The sequence below is a fragment of the Bombina bombina genome, chromosome 2 (genome assembly GCF_027579735.1).
Source record: "Bombina bombina isolate aBomBom1 chromosome 2, aBomBom1.pri, whole genome shotgun sequence".
Classification (NCBI taxonomy): Eukaryota; Metazoa; Chordata; class Amphibia; order Anura; family Bombinatoridae; genus Bombina; species Bombina bombina.
In genome coordinates this window covers 280,099,597-280,123,974 of record NC_069500.1, presented here as the reverse complement: position 1 = coordinate 280,123,974, position 24,378 = coordinate 280,099,597, and the positions used below count along the sequence as shown (strand labels likewise).

The 24,378-nt window shown below is 40.0% G+C and overlaps 1 protein-coding gene across 1 annotated transcript in view; it reads right to left on the bottom strand.

The window, feature by feature from the left end:
• Positions 1-1,520: 1,520 nt before the first annotated feature.
• AP3S1 (adaptor related protein complex 3 subunit sigma 1) overlaps positions 1,521-24,378 on the bottom strand; it is a 212,387-nt gene continuing 189,529 nt past the window's right edge. Inside the window, exon 6 of the mRNA XM_053701575.1 lies at positions 1,521-2,266. Within this exon, the coding sequence (XP_053557550.1) occupies positions 2,138-2,266 (129 nt within the window). The 3' untranslated portion in view covers positions 1,521-2,137. The remainder of the gene's footprint in view (positions 2,267-24,378) is intronic.

Here is a 24,378-nt window from a genome sequence, read left to right as displayed (position 1 = left end):
CAACTATTACAAATGACATTCGGTGGAATAATTTCTACAATTTTGCAACAAATGCACTTAGCTTTGGTAGAACCGATGTCAGGCAGCAATGTTCCAGCAGAAACTTCAGAGACGGGATCGGATTGGGACATCATGCTCAATGAAAAAGAAAAAACAACATATAAAGCAAAATTATATATTTCCTTAAATGACAGTTTCAGGAATGGGAAAAAATGCAAAAGCATAGGCCTCTTGATAGAGAAGAAAGCAGGAGGCAAACATAAATGGGGTATTGAAATAATGAAAAAAATTTGGCGCCAAGTATGACGCACAACGTAACGTAAACTTTTTTGGCGCCAAAAATGACCGGAAATGACACACTTGCGTCACTAATGACGCTGCCGTGTGAAAGGTCTCTACGTCACGTATGACGCCGGAAATGACGAAGTTGCGTCAAAAACGTAATTTCCCGCGTCAAAAAAGTTCGCGCCAAAAATGACGCAATAAAGTCTAACATTTGACGCACCTGTGGGCCTAATACCCGCAAATGCAAAAGTAGTCCAAATTGAAAAAGACTAAACCCCAGGTAAGAAACAAATTTCTTAGTGTTTATATTACCAAATATGAAACTGACAGTCTGCAGAAGGAAATACATGAACCTGACTCATGGCAAATATAAGTACAATACATATATTTAGAACTTTATATAATTTGCATAAAGTGCCAAACCATAGCGGAGAGTGTCTTAAGAAATAAAAACATACTTACCAAAAGACACCAATCCACATATAGCAGATAGCCAAACCAGTACTAAAACAGTTCTTTAGTAGAGGTAATGGTAAATTTGAGAGTATATCGTCGATCTGAAAAGGGAGGTAGGAGATGAATCTCTACGACCGATAACAGAGAACCCATGAAAAAGACCCCCGTTAGGGAAATCATCGTATTCAATAGGTGATACTCCCTTCACGTCCCTCTGACATTCGCTGTACAGAGAGGAATCGGGCTTCAACAATGCTGAGAAGCGCATATCAACGTAGAAATCTTAGCACAAACTTACTTCACCACCTCCATAGGAGGCAAAGTTTGTAAAACGGAATTGTGGGTGTGGTGAGGGGTGTATTTATAGGCATTTTGAGGTTTGGGAAACTTTGCCCCTCCTGGTAGGATTGTATATCCCATATGTCACTAGTTCATGGACTCTTGCCAATTACATGAAAGAAATAAAGTTTTTAGAATAGGATATAAGGCATCTAAAATAAATTAGGAGCCGGATTACATTTGACCTCAGGAAGTCGATAGCTACTCCAAGTGGGCTTGGAGCTACTTACTTTTTACAAAGGAAACTGCCCTTAGAGCCTTCGACAGTGATTTAGAACAAAACATTTATTATGAACTGAAGACAAATAATTTGAATTGCTTGCATTCTACACTGACATTTGATTAACATACCCAATAATGGAACTTTCAAAATATTACTTATTTCAACACATTCTCTTTGTATAAATGCTGACCATAGCATTAAATATTAAAACAAGAAGTCAGTTTATAAAATATTTATTTAAGTTCATTGTACACAACACTACAGCATTAAACCTAACCGTGTTTATTACAATGTTAAAATATATGTATATTTCTGAGGTTATTTTTCTTAGCAAACAACTTTTAAAAAATCTTACTTGGTTTTATAGCATTTTTTTCAAAGCCAAAAACACATTCAAAACCCTGTCTAAATTTGACTTAAAATGTTGCTAAAGAAAAATCTAAATTGTGGATGCTTTCATACATGCTTGAGAATGTGCTCTTAAATAATCAAGATAAATGCTGCAGAAATATTATGGACGATTCAACATCTAACTATAGAACAAGGAAAGGTAAAAAAGATAACAACACTGTAGAATCAACAAAGAAATGACATCTTAAATACTTTCTCTGGATAGCTCAGCAGCCAAACAGTGACATGCCTTAAGAGGACATAGGAATGTAACTTCTGAATCATGCTTAAGGTAGCGGTTTCCTAGATTTAGCCTTGTTGCGCAAGCCTATAGAAACTCTTGGTTCCAACATTTCAAATTTACACAGTTCTGACATCTGACTCAATAGAAAACATGTTCTATTTTATTTTTTTAAACAACTTCAAGTAATAGATGGAGCCATTTTATTTAAAGGAGGGCAAGTTTGGCACTTTTATACTGATGTCACCAATGTTAATGTTTCTTGGGATCTCTGGAAGATTCATGTTCTTGACGGCAGATACAGCTCGAGCAGGTGCTCCTGCTAAGCCAGCCTATATAAAATTGAAATAAAATAAATCATATCAAGTTAAGTACAGTATTACCACAATGTAAACACATTATTTGTATATTATAATCTAAAAAAAACACTGAATGGTGCCTTACAGGTTGCATGGAATGGTCTAATAGGAAGTAGGGGTTAGACAATTCACAGAAGAGGAAGACAAGAAACGCCAAGTTCAACATCTATATGATCATGATAAGCTTAATAATGTATTGCTGCATATAAAGGGTGTTTAATAATGTATTACATCAGCCTACCCCCACCCTGTGTTAAACAATCTTTAAGAGAGTTTATTTAGCTTAGGAATTTTTTCGTGAATACGTCTTGACAGCTCATACAATAGTTCCCAATATGCATGTGATTAATTGCAATTTTTTGTGTATCAATTACCCGCATCCCATTAATTTTCTTTCCATGTATATTAATGGCCCATACTGCTTTTAAACATTACTCCTGAACAGGAGACACAATTACTGTAGACTAATAATATGAAGTCAAATTTGTTTAAGAACTATGAACCTGTATTTTAGGACAACAAAAGGAGATAATCGGATCATTAAATATTATTCAAAACCATATTACAAATCATTACGTAGCAGCTAAAATTTAGATTGGAAACGATTATAATCTGTAGATATCCTATGAATAACTAAATTAAAACAAAACGTTTCAATATGGTGCAATGAATGACAGTTGAAGTTGAAACAGTTGAAGTATGTATTCAACATATTATAGTTAGTTTGTACTGCATTAAAGTCTATAATAAGTATAGGTTTGGGGATATGTAAACATTGGTGCAGTTTTAACATTCTTTATATACATTATAAACTTTACTTGAAATAAAACCTATTCTTTTCAATGTGATTAACTGATTTGAGGTATGTCGAATTTGAGACTTTGCTATATCTTTTTACTCCAATTAAAGGGATAGGAAAGTCAAAATTAAATTTACAAGAATCAAATAAAGCATGCAGTTTCAAGACACTTGAAATCGCTTCTATTTTCAAATGTGCTCCGTTTTCTTGGTATCCATGGTTAAAAATGAATATGCCCATATACTACACTAGTGGGAGCTAGTTGGTTATTGGCGCATGCACATATTTGTCTCTTGTGCTTGGCTAACTAGATGTTTTCATCTAGCTGCCAGTAGTGCAATGCAGTTCCTTCAGCGAAGGATAACAAGAGAATGAAGCATATCTGATAATAAAATTAAATTTGAAATTTGTTTAAATTTATATGTTCTATCTGAATCTTTAATGACATTTTTAGGGGTTTCCTGTCCCTTTAAGTATTGGAGGAAGCACTAGTAAACTAGTTAATGGTAAGGATTGGCAACGTTGGACAGTAATCACTGGATGTTGAAGAGTCAGACTGATATTCTAAGACTCTAAAAATGTAAACATCTAGATAGGTTCTACTTTGATACATAGCAACAAATATGCTAACACTATTCAAATGCGTTCACTGTCTCTATACAAAACAAATGAGCAGAAAGCAACTGGATTTGTGAAGCTCTGATGGAAAGGAGTTACAGGAACCATATGTGATAATACCTGTATACCAATGAGTTTAAACAAATGAAAATAAGAGAAAGAAAACAAAATGAAGTCTGCAAGTATATTGAAATGAGGCCAAACTGATAGGAGACTTGTACAGACATTTGCTTGAGTTTAAGCTATGGAATCACAAGGATAATAATGTGAAGGGATGATATATTTAATTGAATTCTTTTGCCAGATCCACAAAATAAATAATGTAAAAAGCAAACTAAAAAGTCTACAAGCATAAATAAAAAACACAAGATTAAGAGATATAAGAAGATAATTATGGCTATTTATGCAAATATCAATATTAAATCTAATATTAGTTACTGTATCAAGAAAACAGGTTTGCTTTTTATTTAATACATATTAAACTGTAAATGTGTTTGATCAGTCAAAGGACAAACTGCATCAACATTTACAAAAACTATGGGACAATTTAATTCTATATAACAGCATATATACACTAGATATTTAAACTGACAAATTGTATACAAAATACATTATCAGTAGGCATTTAAAATAATTAAAAATACATGGATTTAAAACTTTTTTTTTTAATTAAAAGTTTACTATACTTTTAGATTGTTAAGGCAAATGTGAATTCCAACCAACAATAAAAAGGATGTAATTGAATGAGAATCATGCAAAGAGACATTTAATATTGGCAACCAATGCCATGCTAACAAGCAATGATTGTGATATGTCACAAGGTAACCGTGGTAAAAAAATTACACACATAATATATGGTCATGGGGAAATTACTGCTGTGCTAATGTAAGAGCACAATGATGCAACAAAGCCAATGTTTGAGAAGTTTTTTTTGTTGTGTTTTTTTATTAATGAAAATTGCCACTTTTCCTTCTTCTGTTCACTGCTAGAGAAGAACATGACTATTCTTGCCCTAGGGTCAAGCCATCTCAAGTGGTCTAACATAGGTTGCTTAACCATTTTTAAATTTTCCTATTTTTTATTTTTATTTTACTTGGTTTAACCACGACAGCCCTCTACAGCAAATTTTGGTTTATACAGATGTTTACGGAAACCTCAAAATCTTGACTCAAGATGGTCCTAGCTCCTTGGAACAAAAATTGATCACTAGATCACATTACAAGATTCATGCACATATATAAACATTTTGCACACTCACGATCCTTAGACATAGAACTTCAGTCCTAATGTAATGATGAAAATCGCTGAAAGTTCCACTTTTAGGGTCAATTTATAATGAGAAGGGTGTTTTTTTTTTTAGAGGAGTACCTAGGTAAGAATAGTGTGACTGCAGAACATTTCAAAGGTTTCTCTTTCTTTTTTATTAGGGTGAGAAAGTACAATTTTTTTTAATTTACATTTCCCCTCACTTTTAGGTTATCTCTGGTGGGGGACAAGGAAGGAAACTGAAATAAGAGATATAAGTCCTCTATGGTAGCATTCTGCTGTAAAAAGTTTGAGATTTAACTGGCTACAGAGCTAGGGCTAGTAGAAATCTCGGAAAGGCAACTACGAGGGAGCTGCGTCTTCCAGATTGTAATTTGCAAATTTTTCATTTATAAAGTCAGTTAAAAAAAAAAAAGAAATCTGGGAAAAGACTATTTTAATCATGTGTTTTGAGAAATCACAAGATGCAATAGGCATAACAAATAATAAAAATGCACAGTATTTTACACTAATTATGTTTATGATTGACATACAATAGCTTATGCTTGTCAATAAGCTAACATTTTACTACATTTGAAGCATGTTCTATCATGTTGGTCAGGCACAAACATAACATTAAGGCAAGAAAATGTGTCTATGCATGCCTGGGCATGTCCAAAACTGAAAGTGTATGGACACAGCTTGTCAGTGTGTTGGCTGCATTCTTGTAAGTTAGATGCTAGTTGCTAAAGTGTGCTAGTTTAAAGTGATGCAGATTTTATCCGAATATCGAAATACAGTGTTCACTTGGGTGTTTTACAAATGTACAGTGTCATAAACAGAGCTATGTTATTGTTTCTCCTGAAATAAAAGCAGTAAGTGACTACATCTCAGAAAAAAGGAGTTACTGTGTTCAAGGGTAGGATGTGATGTTACATCAGTTTGTAAGTAGGCAATATTTCAATAGAAATTTATTTCATGCTATTTGGTAACAGTTGTTGTAATCCCTTGGAATATCACAACAAACCTATTACAAAATGACTAGGAGGAATCCAATTACAACATATATCAAAAGGAAAATAACTATCCTCTAAAACTTGTCCCTGGTTAGTCACTGTGTCCCACCATCTACAAAAAAGTGTTTGTGATTGAAAAAGAAACATATATGGGGCAGAGAGAGAACTATTTATTATCTTTAGAAGATTGAATCAACTTGAATCAACTTGTACAGGGACCATGAAAAGGTTTGAATAATAACCCAGACCTCTTTCTGCCGGAGGGACTGGGACGATTACCCCGAGAGACGAGAGATCCCTCACACACCCCAGGAAGGCGTCTCTCTTTTCTGGTCTTGAAGATAGGTTTGACAGGAGGAATCTGCCTCTGGGCGGATAGGACTTGAAACCTATCCTGTAACCTTGGGCTACGACTTCCAGAACCCAAGAGTCTATAACGTCTCTTCTCCAGGCCTCCGCAAAAAGATAGTATGACCCCTATCTGATCAGAGGACAGATCGGGGGCAGCCCCTTCATGCCAACTTTGACTCGGCGGGCTTCTTGTTCTGCTTGTACTTGTTCCAAGAGTTAGTTGGCTTCCAAGATCCCTTGGATTGCTCAGACTTTGCAGCAGGCTGCTGGCGCTGAGACTTGTCCGCACAAAAGGGACAAAAAGTAGACCCCTTAGGTTTAGCCTTCTTATCCTGAGGCAAAAAAACACCCTTGCCACCCGTGACCATAGATATGATAGAATCCAGGCCCGGGCCAAACAAAACTTTCCCTTTGAATGGGAGGGAAAGCAAGAGAGACTTGGAAGTCATGTCAGCAGGCCACGACTTTAGCCACAGAGCCCTGCGGGCTAAAATAAAAAAACCTGATGTCTTAGCATTCAGGCAAATAAACTGCATGTTAGCATCACAAATGAACGAATGTGCTACCCTTAAGGCCTTGATTCGTTCTAGAATAACATTGAGGGGGAGTCTCTACCTCGACCACTGCTGATAGAGCGTCACACCAGGAGGTAGCCGCACCAGCCACCACAGCAACCGCCGCCGCCGTTTGGAAAACTAACCCTGTGAGTTGGAACATCTTTCGGAACATGGACTCCATCTTTTTATCCATGGGTTCCTTGAAAGAGGAGCTATCCTCTAGCGGAATAGTTGTTCTCTTAGCGAGCGTGGAGATAGCACCATCCACTTTAGGGACAGTTCCCCACAGTTTAAGCTGCACGCCCAGAATGGGGAAAAGCTTTTAAAAAGAAGTTTCTCCCATTCATTCTTAATAATGTTAGCCATCTTGACTGGAACCGGGAAGGCCTGGGGCACTACCCTGTCCTCGTAAACCCTATCCAGTTTAGGGATCGAAGGTTCCTCCGGTAGCTTCGGTTCCAGAACCTCCAACGTTGCAAGCACCTCTTTCAGCAGAAAGCGCAAAAGCTCCATCTTAAATTTAAAATTTGGTTCCTCCGCGGACGGAGGCCTAGAAGTAGCCGATTCCGACCCAGAAGCGACATCCTCCGATAATTCGGAGTTGTCCTCCTCAGTGGATAGTCTGAAACATCCAGCAGAGTCGAAGACCCATGAGACAGATAGCAGTGCCGTACCTTCCATTTAGAAGGGCGAGGCATCGCATTAATAGTCGCAGAAACCGCCGTCTGTAACTGATCGGCGAAGTCTGGATGCCAAAGGGCCCCTCCCGCAGGAGGATTAGTAGTGCCCTAGGGAACTGCTTGTGTAAACTGTGATGATTGTAGGGAACGCACCTCGCGGGGTGGAGAACCCTCAGAGGTGGACGGCTCAGTCGTACTAAATACTTATTTCTTTTTAAATATAGCAATATTGTCAAAGCATGTGGAACAGAGTTGCGAAGGCAATTCAACTGGAACCTCCTTACAAAATACACAGATAATAGGTTTAGATAAAGAGGGAGTATCGTCTAACATATCAGAGTCCTCCATAGCTTGCGCCTTTATTACGGACTTGATCAAAAAATAAAAACGCAGGTCAAGAAAGAGTTAGTTACATAGGCCACACCCAGTCACATGGAGTGCCATGCAGGACCGCCCCTGCATGAGAGAGAGAGAGAGAGAAAGAGAGAGAGAGACGGGCCAAAAAAGTCTGTCTTAATCTCTTGCTAATGAACTGACTGTTCCACACTGCCTCATCTAACACAAATGCAGCAGAAACACAATAAACAATATTATGCATAATAAAATCCCCCCTGTTCAATAACCCCATTCCGAGGGTATTACCCTAGATTCTATAAAGATAAAGGAGCCACATTGTGACCCTGTCTTCTTGTGTTATCAAATATATATATATATAAATGAAACGATACCAGAATCAACGCCGTGGAACAGGAACACAGCCCTACAAGTGTGACAGGGTAGTAGCATCGCTCCTGACATGGACTTGAGAGAAGAAAAGCAGGCAGCAAAACTTGTCAATGCTGACTGCTAATGGAGCTGTTAAACCGAGTCTGGATGGGTTCGCAGAAAGACTCTCCCTGCATCTCCGGACTCTAACTTTCACCCATGCTCTCACTGAGAGGCTGACAGGACTACTTCCAACTCCAGTCCCATTTCAAAGAGTACTACCCTCCATAAGAGACTACTCCGACACTTCTCTGCCGACCTCCTGTGACGAAAGGCAAAGAATTGCTGGGGGATGAGGGTAGTTATTTAAGCCTTTGGCTGGGGTGTCTTTGCCTCCTCCTGGTGGCCAGGTTCTTAATTCCCACAAGCAATGAATGAAGCAGTGGACTCTCCTCCCATTAAGATGGAGATGTTTTTTTTATGTAACATGTACCCTTGTATAGTCATCTAGAGATTTTTGTACCAAGGAGCTAGGACCATCCTGAGTTGAGATATTGAGGTTTTGTACATCTGTATAACCAAAATTTGTTGTGGAACATGACACAAAGGTGGCTGCTTTTAAAAAAAAAGTTAAATAAAAAAAAAAAAACTGGTGGTTTTACAATACCAATACATAGAGGTAATCACTCAAAATTTTTTTAAAAATGATAAAGCAACCAACTTGACAATTATTGGACCACTAAAGATGGATTGACCCTAAAAATGTTTGCCGATGAGAGATTAGTTCCTAGATCTAGAGAATCTAGAGCCTTACTGTCTAGATTTAGTTTGTGGTTCGCCCTTTAATAATATCTAAAGTACATTCTGCTCACTTTCAGAGCAATTTCTCATCATCATTCCTTCTAAAATGTTGAAGATTGTTCATAAAATTGTATATCCAATAATTATATGAAATTCATTATGGCACAAAACATTTTTTCTTAAAAAAGTCTGATTAAAAAAAAATGTGGGAAGTGCATGAATTAGCAGCTCACATGGAACCAATTTACATATTGGAGCAAGTTAAAATAAATAAGGCCATACTCTGCATACAGGTAACGAAACAAAGGACACTCACATGAACCAGCTGCCCTAGAATATTGTTGCCAAAATAATTGAAATTTGGAGTTAAAAACGATTCGGAAAATAATGAAATATAGCTATGTATGATCCTTTAAAATATATTTTGGCCTTCATTTTGGCAGGCAATTCCTTTAGGAATTCATTGACTTCTTATGCAGGGGAGCTCTACTGTAGGTCATTTTCAAATATGACATATAAAATATGAGACAAAGGAAAAGAGATAGTACTTCTTGGTTCGATATTTTTATTAACAAAAAATGAAAGGGAGCTGCTCCACGGTTCAGAGGTGCAGTTTCCACATGAAATGCAATGCATTAGTTGCAAACCAATCAAGTTAATTTATTAAGCATAAAAAGTGTTTTCACAGAATAAGTATTATATATGTATGGTATTACTAGGTGTTTTATTAAGTTATACAGAATTTTCCCTAATGCAAAAATATACTATACAATGTAATGGTCTTTTTTTTAACAAAATAAGCAATGGTTTATATTAGACGTTAGTGAAGTACGGAGGAAGTGGAACGATAAACTATAAACTTAATTGGAAGAATTTTTAATACGGCAAATATGAGACACAATGATGTCTTTAATTCACATTAGTAACTAGTCTTATAGATGTTTATATTGTGCAAGTCCTGATTCACATAAATCGGAAAAACAGATTTTTGACAAAGCTTCCAATTTTGGCATCTTTGCAGCTCATGGAATTGGACAGTGAAATGACAGATTTTTCTGAAATCAAATTATTAAATATTTATAGTTTTGTGAAGTCTTTTCCACCTTAAAAAAACTAATTTTACAAAAACTATTATATTAACAAACAAACTTTTTTTGTAGAAAACACGTTATGCTAAATAATGTTTTAGAATGTTCTTCTTGCAAGCCTTTAAATTTTTTTAACAAGTCTAGCATTATTCTACCTCCCAACATTTGTGGCAAGGTATTAAGGGCTAATGTTGGGAGAAGATGCGACTGGGCAATAGGGCTTACATTTGAAGGACCCCTCGGGGTCCCACTTTGGATAAGTAATAACAAGAAGTGTAAATAATGTTATAGACAACGTATAGTATAAACTATTAACAGGTGTAGTCTCAAAGTGTAAACATTGATTGTTAAATACATACAATAGTGGTCTTAGATAAATAAAAGCATATACCCAAGTTCAGTAAAATATACAACATTTATTTTATAGATAGAGTATATGTATATACTCTTAGGAGAACTAGACATAAAATTAAGAATAACACGATTAAAACTATATGTATATATCCGGATATAATAAAATCCAATCAAAAAGTCCTTTAAAAGAATAAGGATAAAGTTTATAATATCTATATGAATGAAGGTTGACTGTAAACAGTATTATATAGGTAAATAAGATCACAGAATTACATATGCAAAAATATATATTCGTTATAAATAAAAACAATTTATGCGGGACCAAGTGGTATAAAAAAAATAGAGAGAAAAAACAGAATTTATGTTTACCTGATAAATTTCTTTCTCCAACGGTGTGTCCGGTCCACGGCGTCATCCTTACTTGTGGGATATTCTCTTCCCCAACAGGAAATGGCAAAGAGCCCAGCAAAGCTGGTCACATGATCCCTCCTAGGCTCCGCCTACCCCAGTCATTCGACCGACGTTAAGGAGGAATATTTGCATAGGAGAAACCATATGGTACCGTGGTGACTGTAGTTAAAGAAAATAAATTATCAGACCTGATTAAAAAACCAGGGCGGGCCGTGGACCGGACACACCGTTGGAGAAAGAAATTTATCAGGTAAACATAAATTCTGTTTTCTCCAACATAGGTGTGTCCGGTCCACGGCGTCATCCTTACTTGTGGGAACCAATACCAAAGCTTTAGGACACGGATGAAGGGAGGGAGCAAATCAGGTCACCTAAATGGAAGGCACCACGGCTTGCAAAACCTTTCTCCCAAAAATAGCCTCAGAAGAAGCAAAAGTATCAAACTTGTAAAATTTGGTAAAAGTGTGCAGTGAAGACCAAGTCGCTGCCCTACATATCTGATCAACAGAAGCCTCGTTCTTGAAGGCCCATGTGGAAGCCACAGCCCTAGTGGAATGAGCTGTGATTCTTTCGGGAGGCTGCCGTCCGGCAGTCTCGTAAGCCAATCTGATGATGCTTTTAATCCAAAAAGAGAGAGAGGTAGAAGTTGCTTTTTGACCTCTCCTTTTACCTGAATAAACAACAAACAAGGAAGATGTTTGTCTAAAATCCTTTGTAGCATCTAAATAGAATTTTAGAGCGCGAACAACATCCAAATTGTGCAACAAACGTTCCTTCTTTGAAACTGGTTTTGGACACAGAGAAGGTACGATAATCTCCTGGTTAATGTTTTTGTTAGAAACAACTTTTGGAAGAAAACCAGGTTTAGTACGTAAAACCACCTTATCTGCATGGAACACCAGATAAGGAGGAGAACACTGCAGAGCAGATAATTCTGAGACTCTTCTAGCAGAAGAAATCGCAACTAAAAACAAAACTTTCCAAGATAATAACTTAATATCAACGGAATGTAAGGGTTCAAACGGAACCCCCTGAAGAACTGAAAGAACTAAATTGAGACTCCAAGGAGGAGTCAAAGGTTTGTAAACAGGCTTGATTCTAACCAGAGCCTGAACAAAGGCTTGAACATCTGGCACAGCTGCCAGCTTTTTGTGAAGTAATACCGACAAGGCAGAAATCTGTCCCTTCAGGGAACTAGCAGATAATCCTTTTTCCAATCCTTCTTGAAGGAAGGATAGAATCCTAGGAATCTTAACCTTGTCCCAAGGGAATCCTTTAGATTCACACCAACAGATATATTTTTTCCAAATTTTGTGGTAAATCTTTCTAGTTACAGGCTTTCTGGCCTGAACAAGAGTATCGATAACAGAATCTGAGAATCCTCGCTTCGATAAAATCAAGCGTTCAATCTCCAAGCAGTCAGCTGGAGTGAAACCAGATTCGGATGTTCGAACGGACCCTGAACAAGAAGGTCTCGTCTCAAAGGTAGCTTCCAAGGTGGAGCCGATGACATATTCACCAGATCTGCATACCAAGTCCTGCGTGGCCACGCAGGAGCTATCAAGATCACCGACGCCCTCTCCTGATTGATCCTGGCTACCAGCCTGGGGATGAGAGGAAATGGCGGGAACACATAAGCTAGTTTGAAGGTCCAAGGTGCTACTAGTGCATCCACTAGAGCCGCCTTGGGATCCCTGGATCTGGCCCCGTAGCAAGGAACTTTGAAGTTCTGACGAGAGGCCATCAGATCCATGTCTGGAATGCCCCACAGGTGAGTGACTTGGGCAAAGATTTCCGGATGGAGTTCCCACTCCCCCGGATGCAATGTCTGACGACTCAGAAAATCCGCTTCCCAATTTTCCACTCCTGGGATGTGGATAGCAGACAGGTGGCAGGAGTGAGACTCCGCCCATAGAATGATTTTGGTCACTTCTTCCATCGCTAGGGAACTCCTTGTTCCCCCCTGATGGTTGATGTACGCAACAGTTGTCATGTTGTCTGATTGAAACCGTATGAACTTGGTCCTCGCTAGCCGAGGCCAGGCCTTGAGAGCATTGAATATCGCTCTCAGTTCCAGAATATTTATCGGTAGAAGAGATTCTTCCCGAGACCAAAGACCCTGAGCTTTCAGGGATCCCCAGACCGCGCCCCAGCCCATCAGACTGGCGTCGGTCGTGACAATGACCCACTCTGGTCTGCGGAACGTCATCCCTTGAGACAGATTGTCCAGGGACAGCCACCAACGGAGTGAGTCTCTGGTCCTCTGATTTACTTGTATCTTCGGAGACAAGTCTGTATAGTCCCCATTCCACTGACTGAGCATGCACAGTTGTAATGGTCTTAGATGAATGCGCGCAAAAGGAACTATGTCCATCGCCGCTACCATCAACCCGATCACTTCCATGCACTGAGCTATGGAAGGAAGAGGAACGGAATGAAGTATCCGACAAGAGTCTAGAAGTTTTGTTTTTCTGGCCTCTGTTAGAAAGATCCTCATTTCTAAAGAGTCTATAATTGTTCCCAAGAAGGGAACCCTTGTTGACGGGGATAGAGAACTCTTTTCCACGTTCACTTTCCAGCCGTGAGATCTGAGAAAGGCCAGGACAATGTCCGTGTGAGCCTTTGCTTGAGGAAGGGACGACGCTTGAATCAGAATGTCGTCCAGGTAAGGTACTACTGCAATGCCCCTTGGTCTTAGCACCGCTAGAAGGGAGCCTAGTACCTTTGTGAAAATCCTTGGAGCAGTGGCTAATCCGAAAGGAAGCGCCACGAACTGGTAATGTTTGTCCAGGAATGCAAACCTTAGGAACCGATGATGTTCCTTGTGGATAGGAATATGTAGATACGCATCCTTTAAATCCACCGTGGTCATGAATTGACCCTCCTGGATGGAAGGAAGAATAGTTCGAATGGTTTCCATCTTAAAAGATGGAACCTTGAGAAACTTGTTTAAGATCTTGAGATCTAAGATTGGTCTGAACGTTCCCTCTTTTTTGGGAACTATGAACAGATTGGAGTAGAACCCCATCCCTTGTTCTCTTAGTGGAACAGGATGAATCACTCCCATTTTTAACAGGTCTTCTACACAATGTAAGAACGCCTGTCTTTTTATGTGGTCTGAAGACAACTGAGACCTGTGGAACCTCCCCCTTGGGGGAAGTCCCTTGAATTCCAGAAGATAACCCTGGGAGACTATTTCTAGCGCCCAAGGATCCAGAACATCTCTTGCCCAAGCCTGAGCGAAGAGAGAGAGTCTGCCCCCCACCAGATCCGGTCCCGGATCGGGGGCCAATATTTCATGCTGTCTTGGTAGCAGTGGCAGGCTTCTTGGCCTGCTTTCCCTTGTTCCAGCCTTGCATTGGTCTCCAAGCTGGCTTGGCTTGAGAAGTATTACCCTCTTGCTTAGAGGACGTAGCACTTTGGGCTGGTCCGTTTTTACGAAAGGGACGAAAATTGGGTCTATTTTTCGCCTTGAAAGGCCGATCCTGAGGAAGGGCGTGGCCCTTACCCCCAGTGATATCCGAGATAATCTCTTTCAAGTCAGGGCCAAACAGCGTTTTCCCCTTGAAAGGAATGTTTAGTAGCTTGTTCTTGGAAGACGCGTCAGCCGACCAAGATTTCAACCAAAGCGCTCTGCGCGCCACAATAGCAAACCCAGAATTCTTAGCCGCTAACCTAGCCAATTGCAAAGTGGCGTCTAGGGTGAAAGAATTAGCCAATTTGAGAGCATTGATTCTGTCCATAATCTCCTCATAAGGAGGAGAATCACTATCGAGCGCCTTTATCAGTTCATCAAACCAGAAACATGCGGCTGTAGTGACAGGGACAATGCATGAAATTGGTTGTAGAAGGTAACCCTGCTGAACAAACATCTTTTTAAGCAAACCTTCTAATTTTTTATCCATAGGATCTTTGAAAGCACAACTATCCTCTATGGGTATAGTGGTGCGTTTGTTTAAAGTAGAAACCGCTCCCTCGACCTTGGGGACTGTCTGCCATAAGTCCTTTCTGGGGTCGACCATAGGAAACAATTTTTTAAATATGGGGGGAGGGACGAAAGGAATACCGGGCCTTTCCCATTCTTTATTAACAATGTCCGCCACCCGCTTGGGTATAGGAAAAGCTTCTGGGAGCTCCGGCACCTCTAGGAACTTGTCCATTTTACATAGTTTCTCTGGGATGACCAACTTTTCACAATCATCCAGAGTGGATAATACCTCCTTAAGCAGAATGCGGAGATGTTCCAACTTAAATTTAAATGCAATTACATCAGGTTCAGCCTGTTGAGAAATGTTCCCTGAATCAGTAATTTCTCCCTCAGACAAAACCTCCCTGGCCCCCTCAGATTGGGTTAGGGGCCCTTCAGAGATATTAATATCAGCGTCGTCATGCTCTTCAGTAACTAAAACAGAGCAGCCACGCTTACGCTGACAAGGGTTCATTTTGGCTAAAATGTTTTTGACAGAATTATCCATTACAGCCGTTAATTGTTGCATAGTAAGCAGTATTGGCGCGCTAGATGTACTAGGGGCCTCCTGAGTGGGCAAGACTCGTGTAGACGAAGGAGGGAATGATGCAGTACCATGCTTACTCCCCTCACTTGAGGAATCATCTTGGGCATCATTGTCATTATCACATAAATCACATTTATTTAAATGAACAGGAATTCTGGCTTCCCCACATTCAGAACACAGTCTATCTGGTAGTTCAGACATGTTAAACAGGCATAAACTTGATAATAAAGTACAAAAAACGTTTTAAAATAAAACCGTTACTGTCACTTTAAATTTTAAACTGAACACACTTTATTACTGCAATTGCGAAAAAACATGAAGGAATTGTACAAAATTCACCAAATTTTCACCACAGTGTCTTAAAGCCTTAAAAGTATTGCACACCAAATTTGGAAGCTTTAACCCTTAAAATAACGGAACCGGAGCCGTTTTAACACTTTAACCCCTTTACAGTCCCTGGTATCTGCTTTGCTGAGACCCAACCAAGCCCAAAGGGGAATACGATACCAAATGACGCCTTCAGAAAGTCTTTTCTAAGTATCAGAGCTCCTCTCACATGCGACTGCATGCCATGCCTCTCAAAAACAAGTGCGCCACACCGGCGCGAAAATGAGGCTCTGCTTATGCTTTGGGAAAGCCCCAGAGAAATAAGGTGTCTAATACAGTGCCTGCCGATATTATAATATCAATAAAACCCAGATAAAATGATTCCTCAAAGCTAAATATGTTTTAAAACTGAATCGATTTAGCCCAGAAAAGTCTACAATCTTAATAAGCCCTTGTGAAGCCCTTATTTACCATCGTAATAAACATGGCTTACCGGATCCCATAGGGAAAAATGACAGCTTCCAGCATTACATCGTCTTGTTAGAATGTGTCATACCTCAAGCAGCAAGAGACTGCACACTGTTCCCCCAACTGAAGTTAATTGCTCTCAACAGTCCTGTGTGGAACAGCCATGGATTTTAGTTACGGTGCTAAAATCATTTTCCTCATACAAACAGAAATCTTCATCTCTTTTCTGTTTCTGAGTAAATAGTACATACCAGCACTATTTTAAAATAACAAACTCTTGATTGAATAATAAAAACTACAGTTAAACACTAAAAAACTCTAAGCCATCTCCGTGGAGATGTTGCCTGTACAACGGCAAAGAGAATGACTGGGGTAGGCGGAGCCTAGGAGGGATCATGTGACCAGCTTTGCTGGGCTCTTTGCCATTTCCTGTTGGGGAAGAGAATATCCCACAAGTAAGGATGACGCCGTGGACCGGACACACCTATGTTGGAGAAACATATATAAAAATATAAAAATAAATTGAGCCAATATAGAAAAAATGAATACCCAGAAATTTGAAAACAGATATAAAAATTAAAAAAAGATATAAAAATGAAAAGAAAAAAAAAATGTAAAATAAGGAAAAATTGAAAAAATGTTAAAAGTAAAGTACTTTATAGTTCATCAAATAATCCAAATGTGAATAGGTATGTCCAAATCCTAATCAGGAAAGTGTAGAATTTAGTGCAGAAAAACAAAATTTATGCTTACCTGATAAATTTCTTTCTTTTGCGATGTACCGAGTCCACGGATTCATCCTTACTTGTGGGATATTATCCTTCCTAACAGGAAGTGGCAAAGAGAACACCACAGCAGAGCTGTCTATATAGGTCCCCCCTTAACTCCACCCCCCAGTCATTCGACCGAAGGCCAAGGAAGAAAAAGGACAAACTATAAGGTGAGGAGGTGACTGAAGTTTTTAATAAAAAATACCATCTGTCTTGAATAGATAGGGCGGGTCATGGACTCGGTACATCGCAAAAGAAAGAAATTTATCAGGTAAGCATAAATTTTGTTTTCTTTTGCATGATGTACCGAGTCCACGGATTCATCCTTACTTGTGGGATACCAATACCAAAGCTTTAGGACACGGATGAAAGGAGGGACAAGACAGAAACCTAAACGGAAGGCACCACTGCTTGCAAAACCGTTCTCCCAAAAATAGCCTCCGAAGAAGCAAAAGTATCAAATTTGTAAAATTTTTAAAAGGTATGAAGCGAAGACCAAGTCGCAGCCTTACAAATCTGTTCAACAGAAGCATCATTTTTAAAAGCCCATGTAGAAGCTACCACTCTAGTAGAATGAGCTGTAATCCTTTCAGGAGGCTGCTGTCCAGCAGTCTCGTAAGCCAAACGGATGATGCTTTTCAGCCAAAAGGAAAGAGAGGTAGCCGTAGCCTTTTGACCCCTAAGCTTTCCAGAATAGACAACAAACAAAGAAGATGTTTGACGAAAATCTTTGGTTGTCTGCAAATAAAATTTCAAAGCACGAACCACGTCCAAGTTGTGCAACAGACGTTCCTTCTTACAAGAAGGATTAGAACACAGAGAAGGAACAACAATTTCCTGATTGATATTCCTGTTAGTAACAACCTTAGGTTGGAACCCAGGCTTGGTACGCAAAACCACCTTATCAGCATGGAACACAAGATAAGGTGAGTCACATTGTAATGCAGATAGTTCAGAAACTCTTCGAGCTGAAGAGATAGCAACTAGGAACAAAACTTTCCAAGATAAAAGCTTAATATCTATGGAATGCATGGGTTCAAACGGAACCCCCTGAAGAACTCTAAGAACCAAATTTAGACTCCATGGCGGAGCAACAGGTTTAAACACAGGCTTAATTCTAGCTAAAGCCTGACAAAAAGCCCGAACGTCTGGAACATCTGCCAGACGCTTGTGCAACAAAATTGACAGAGCAGATATCGGTCCTTTCAGGGAACTAGCTGACAATCCTTTCTCCAATCCCTCTTGGAGAAAAGACAAAATCCTAGGAATCCTGATTTTACTCCAGGAGAAGCCTTTGGATTCGCACCAAAAAAGATATTTACTTTCAAGCCTGAATCAAGGTATTTATGACCGACTCAGAGAAACCCCGCTTTGATAGAATCAAGCGTTCAATCTCCAAGCAGTCAGTTGCAGAGAAATTAGATTTGGATGCTTGAATGGACCTTGAATCAGAAGGTCCTGTCTCAGTGGCATAGACCATGGTGGAAGAGATGACATGTCCACCAGGTCTGCATACCAAGTCCAGCGTGGCCACGCAGGCGCTATCAAAATCACTGATGCTCTCTCCTGTTTGATTCTGGTAATCAGACGTGGAAGGAGAGGGAAAGGTGGAAACACATAAGCCAGGTTGAACGACCAGGGTACTGCTAGAGCATCTATCAGTACAGCCTGAGGATCCCTTGACCTGGAGCCGTAACAAGGAAGTTTGGCGTTCTGACGAGACGCCATCAGATCCAATTCTGGTGTGCCCCATAGCTGAACCAGTTGAGCAAACACCTCCGGATGGAGTTCCCACTCCCCCGGATGAAAAGTCTGACAACTTAGAAAATCTGCCTCCCAGTTCTCTACACCTGGGATATAGATCGCTGACAGATGGCAAGAGTGAGCCTCTGCCCATCGGATTATCCTTGAGACCTCTATCATCACTAAGGAACACCTTGTTCCGCCCTGATGATTGATATAAGCCACAGTCGTGATGTTGTCCGACTGAAACATGTTGAATCTGGCCGAAGCCAGCTGAGGCCATGCCTGGAGAGCATAGAATATCGCTCTTAATTCCAGAATATTTATCGGTAGGAGAGCCTCCTCCCGAGTCCACAAACCCTGTGCTTTCAGGGAATTCCAGACTGCACCCCAGCCCAGAAGGCTGGCGTCTGTCGTCACTATAACCCATTCTGGCCTGAGGAAACACATTCCCTGGGACAGATGATCCTGTGACAACCACCAAAGAACAGAGTCTCTGGTTTCTTGATCCAGATTTATCTGAGGAGATAAATCTGCATAATCCCCATTCCACTGATTGAGCATGCATAGTTGCAGTGGTCTGAGATGCAAGCGAGCAAATGGAACTATGTCCATTGCCGCTAACATTAGACCGATTACCCTCAATACACTGAGCCACTGACGGACGAGGAATGGAGTGAAGAGCTCGGCAGGTGGACAAAATCTTTGATATTCTGACCTCCGTCAGAAATATTTTCATGTCCACTGAGTCTATCAGAGTCCCTAGAAATGAAACTCTTGTGAGGGGGGAAGGAGAACTCTTTTTTACGTTCACCTTCCACCCGTGAGATCTTAGAAAGGCCAACACTAAATCCGTGTGAGACTTGGCTAGTTGGAAAGTCGACACTTAAATTAGAATGTCATCTAGATAAGGCGCCACTGCTATGCCCCTCGGCCTTAGAACCGCCAGAAGGGACCCTAGCACCTTCGTGAAGATTTGTGGCACCGTGGCCAACCCGAAAGTAAGAGCCACAAACTTATAATGCTTGTCCAGAAAGTCGAACCTGAGGAACTGGTGATGATCTTTGTGGATAGGAATATGTAGATACGCATCCTTTAATTCCACGGTGGTCATATATTGACCCTCCTGGATCAATGGTAAGATAGTCTGAATGGTCTCCATCTTGAAAGATGGGACTCTTAGGAATTGGTTTAGGATCTTGAGATCCAGAATTGGTCTGAAGGTTCCCTCTTTCTTGGGAACTACAAACAGATTGGAGTAGAACCCCTGCCCCTGCTCTGCTTTTGGAACAGGGCAGATCACTCCCATGGTAAAAAGGTCTTCTACACAGCGTAAGAACGCCTCTCTTTTTGTCGGGTTTACAGACAATTGAGAAAGATGGAACCTTCCCCTTGGAGAAGAATCCTTGAAATCTAGAAGGTATCCCTGGGTTACAATTTCTACTGCCCAGGAATCCTGAACGTCTCTTGCCCAGGCCTGAGCAAAGAGAGAGAGAGAGAGAGAGAGTCTGCCCCCTACTAGATCCGGTCCCGGATAGGGGGCTACCCCTTCATGCTGACTTAGTGGCAGCAGCAGGATTTTTGGCCTGTTTACCCTTGTTCCAAGCCTGATTAGGTTTCCAGGTTGGCTTGGATTGAGCAAAGTTCCCCTCTTGCTTTGCAGCAGAGGAGGAGGAAGTGGGACCACTCTTGAAGTTTTGAAAGGAACAAAAATGATTTTGTTTGGTCCTTGTCTTATTTGACTTATCCTGAGGGAGGGTATGACCCTTCCCTCCAGTAATGTCTGAAATGATCTCTTTCAGTGGAGGCCCGAATAGGGTCTTACCTTTGAAAGGGATGGACAAAAGCTTAGATTTAGATGACACATCAGCTGACCAGGACTTAAGCCATAACGCTCTACGCGCTAAAATGGCAAAACCTGAATTTTTTGCCGCTAACTTAGCAAGATTAAAAAGTGGCGTCTGTAATAAAAGAATTAGCTAACTTGAGAGCCTTAATTCTGTCCAGAATATCATCTAGTGGGGTCTCCAACTTCTAGAGCCTCAAACCAAAAGGCAGCTGCAGTGGTTACAGGAACAATGCACGCTATAGGTTGAAGAAGAAAACCTTGATGAACAAAAATTTTCTTTAGGAGACCCTCTAATTTTTTATCCATAGGATCAATGAAAGCACAACTGTCTTCAATAGGTATAGTTGCACGCTTAGCCAGAGTAGAAATAGCTCCCTCCACCTTAGGGACCATCTGCCATGAGTCCTTTATGGTGTCAGAAATGGGAAACATTTTCTTAGAAACAGGAGGGGGAGCGAACGGTATACCTAGTCTATCCCACTCCTTAGTAACAATGTCCGAAATCCTCTTAGGGACCGGAAAAACATCAGTGTAAACAGGAACCTCTAAATATTTGTCCATTTTATACAATTTCTCTGGAACTACAATAGGGTCACAATCATCCAGAGTAGCTAAAACCTCCCTAAGCAATAAGCGGAGGTGCTCTAGCTTAAATTTAAATGCCGTCATATCTGAATCTGTCTGAGGGAACATCTTTCCTGAATCAGAAATTTCTCCCTCAGACAGCAAATCCCTCATCCCTACCTCAGAACATTGTGAGGGAATATCGGATACGGCTACTAAAGCGTCAGAAGGCTCAGCATTTGTTCTTAACCCAGAGCTACTGCGCTTCCCTTGCAACCCTGGCAGTTTAGATAAAACCTCTGTGAGGGTAGTATTCATAACTGAAGCCATATCTTGCAAGGTGAAAGAATTAGACGCACTAGAAGTACTTGGCGTCGCTTGTGCGGGCGTTACTGGTTGTGACATTTGGGAGAACTAGATGGCAAAACCCGATTTCCTTCTGTCTGAGAATCATTTAATGCCACATTTTTATAAGTCAAAATATGCTGTTTGCAATTTATAGACATATCAGTACAAGTGGGACACATTCTAAGAGGGGGTTCCACAATGGCTTCTAAACAAATTGAGCAATGAGATTCCTCAGTGTCAGACATGTTTAACAGGCTAATAATGAGGCAAGCAAGCTTGGAAAACACTTTATTTAATGAAAAAAACACAATTTGCAAAAACGGTACTGTGCCTAAGAGAAAAAAAGGCATACACAAACTGCAAAACAGGTTAAAATTGCTTCAAATTTTCTGAAATTTTAACAGTGTACCCACTAAGCTTTAGAAGGATTGCACAACAAGTAAATAAGCAATAAACCCCCAAATGAAAAAAACGGATTGATAATTGTCTAAAACCGGTTAAAAACCCTATTAGCACCTTGCCACAGCTCTGCTGTGGCCCTACCTGCCCTTAGGGAACGATAATATGGGGTTAAAGCTTTGATTAGGCCCTCATAAGACTATCAGGACCTCTGGAGAAGTTGCTTGCTGCTTGTCTGAATAACTAAATGCGCAACTGAGGCGCGAAAATAGGCCCCGCCCACCACACTCGATGACCTACACAAATCTAACAAACCTTGTTTGAAAACCACGTGGGTTATAACAACCCCAAATAAGCCAAATGAACCCTCAAGCAAATGTCCCATCAAAAATAAAAAACGTTACTCCCACACGTTTGTCCCAATCTCTCATAAAAAAACTGAGTGCCCCAAAAAATTAACCCTTTATGCAAGCTAGTAAAGCCTCTTATAACACTGGGATTACTGCTTACCCTTTCCCTAATGGGGATACTGTCAGCCTTTCTGAGTTAACACAGTCTCTGCAGAAAATATGACTGAACATACCTCATTTCTGTATAGCACGAAACCTTTCCTCACACTGAAGTTTTCCTGTACTCCTCAGCTTCTGTGGTAACAGCAGTGGACCTTAGTTACAAATGCTAAGATCATAATCCTCCAGGCAGAAATCTTCATCTATGTCCTGCCTGAGAGTAAATAGTACAACACCGGTACCATTTAAAAATAACAAACTCTTGATTGTAGATAAAATAAAACTAACAGCTTAACACCTCTTTCACTTTACCCTTCCTGCTTAGAGCCGGCAAAGAGAATGACTGGGGGGGAGTTAAGGGGGGAGCTATATAGACAGCTCTGCTGCGGTGCTCTCTTTGCCACTTCCTGTTAGGAAGGATAATATCCCACAAGTAAGGATGAATCCGTGGACTCGGTACATCATGCAAAAGAAATAAATACACAGGTAAATCCAGAGACCAGTATTGTAATGTCTCTTTAATTTTTAAGCACATGTGCTAGTGAATAATGCTGTAGTTGTCAGGTATTAATTAGTGACGTTAAATAAGCACTTTCAATGTGTATAGTGACTTGGTGAGAAACCTCCAATCTGTGATATGGATGGTGGTTCAAATTTACCTTATGGTCACTGCTTGTTAGCAATATCCTTAGGTTATATGGATATGGAATCCCGTGATTAGGGATTAGCTGTTGTCTTAAAGGGCCATAATACCCAAATGTTTAAACACTTGAAAGTGATGCAGCATAGCTGTAAAAAGCTGACTAAAAATATCTCCTGAACATCTCTATGTAAAAAAGAAAGATATTTTACCTCAAAAGTTTCTCAGTAGCCACCTCCCATTGTAAAGGATTTCTAAGCAGCATATTAGTATGTCTGTCCTGGGACAGTTTAGGGGATGAACATCGTGCACTCTCATATTATTTCCCTATTCAGCTTACTATGAAATCTCATGAGAGTTAAGTCAAATCTTATGAGATCACAGTAAAAGAGTTCATGACCTCAGCACTGCTGATGCTGATTGGCTGCAGTTCATTTCTTCATTATTATTTTTTACCTGCAGCTGGTAGCAGCTGAGTATAACTTTTTACACAGAACTTACTCTGCCGAGCTGAGGAGATTGTGAGGTAAAATATCTTCCTTTTTTACATAGAGATGCTCAGGTGATATTTTCCTGTCAGCTTTTTACAGTTATACTGCATCAGTTTCAAGTGATTTAGCATATGAGTATTATGTCCCTTTAATTAGACTTGTTGAGAGTTGCTCTATGGTTCCATAGTGTGAAAAAACAGTCAATATAGACTTATCAACTCCTCTTGAGTGAGTGTATTCTCTCCTCTCATGAAGCGGTTTCTTACCGGGAGTGATTTTCAAAACTGGCTTCTTCCTCCAGCTGTTAGCAGATTTGACTTGTATATGCTTTTATTTATCTAAGATCACTATTGTATATATTGAATTATCAATGTTTACACTTTGAGACTACACCTGTTAATAGTTTATACTTTGTCTATAACATTATTTACACTTCTTGTTATTACTTATCCAAAGTGGGTCCCCGAGGGGTCCTTCAACAGCTTATCAGCGCTATTTCTAAACTAACACATCATATTTCTCATATCAGACCCCCAGGGAGTTAGGGTCTAACTTTAAGGGATTAGCTAAATTGAAGTTTTTTAAGTAAACAGATTTTTGCTATTTCATAATAGGGCTTACAGTTGCATAGTGGGCAGGATCATGTCTGGATGGTGGGTAAGTGTGGCTGGGTGGGGCCAAGGGAAATTCTTCAAATTAGTACATATGGCTGTCTCAGAGGGACAAAGCTCAGCAGTAGGGACTGCCCCTCTAAAATAGGGACAGTTGGGGAGTCTGCTTTTCTATTATTGCTTATGATAACACTAATAAATTGTTTTTTTTTGTCACAAGGTGGTCT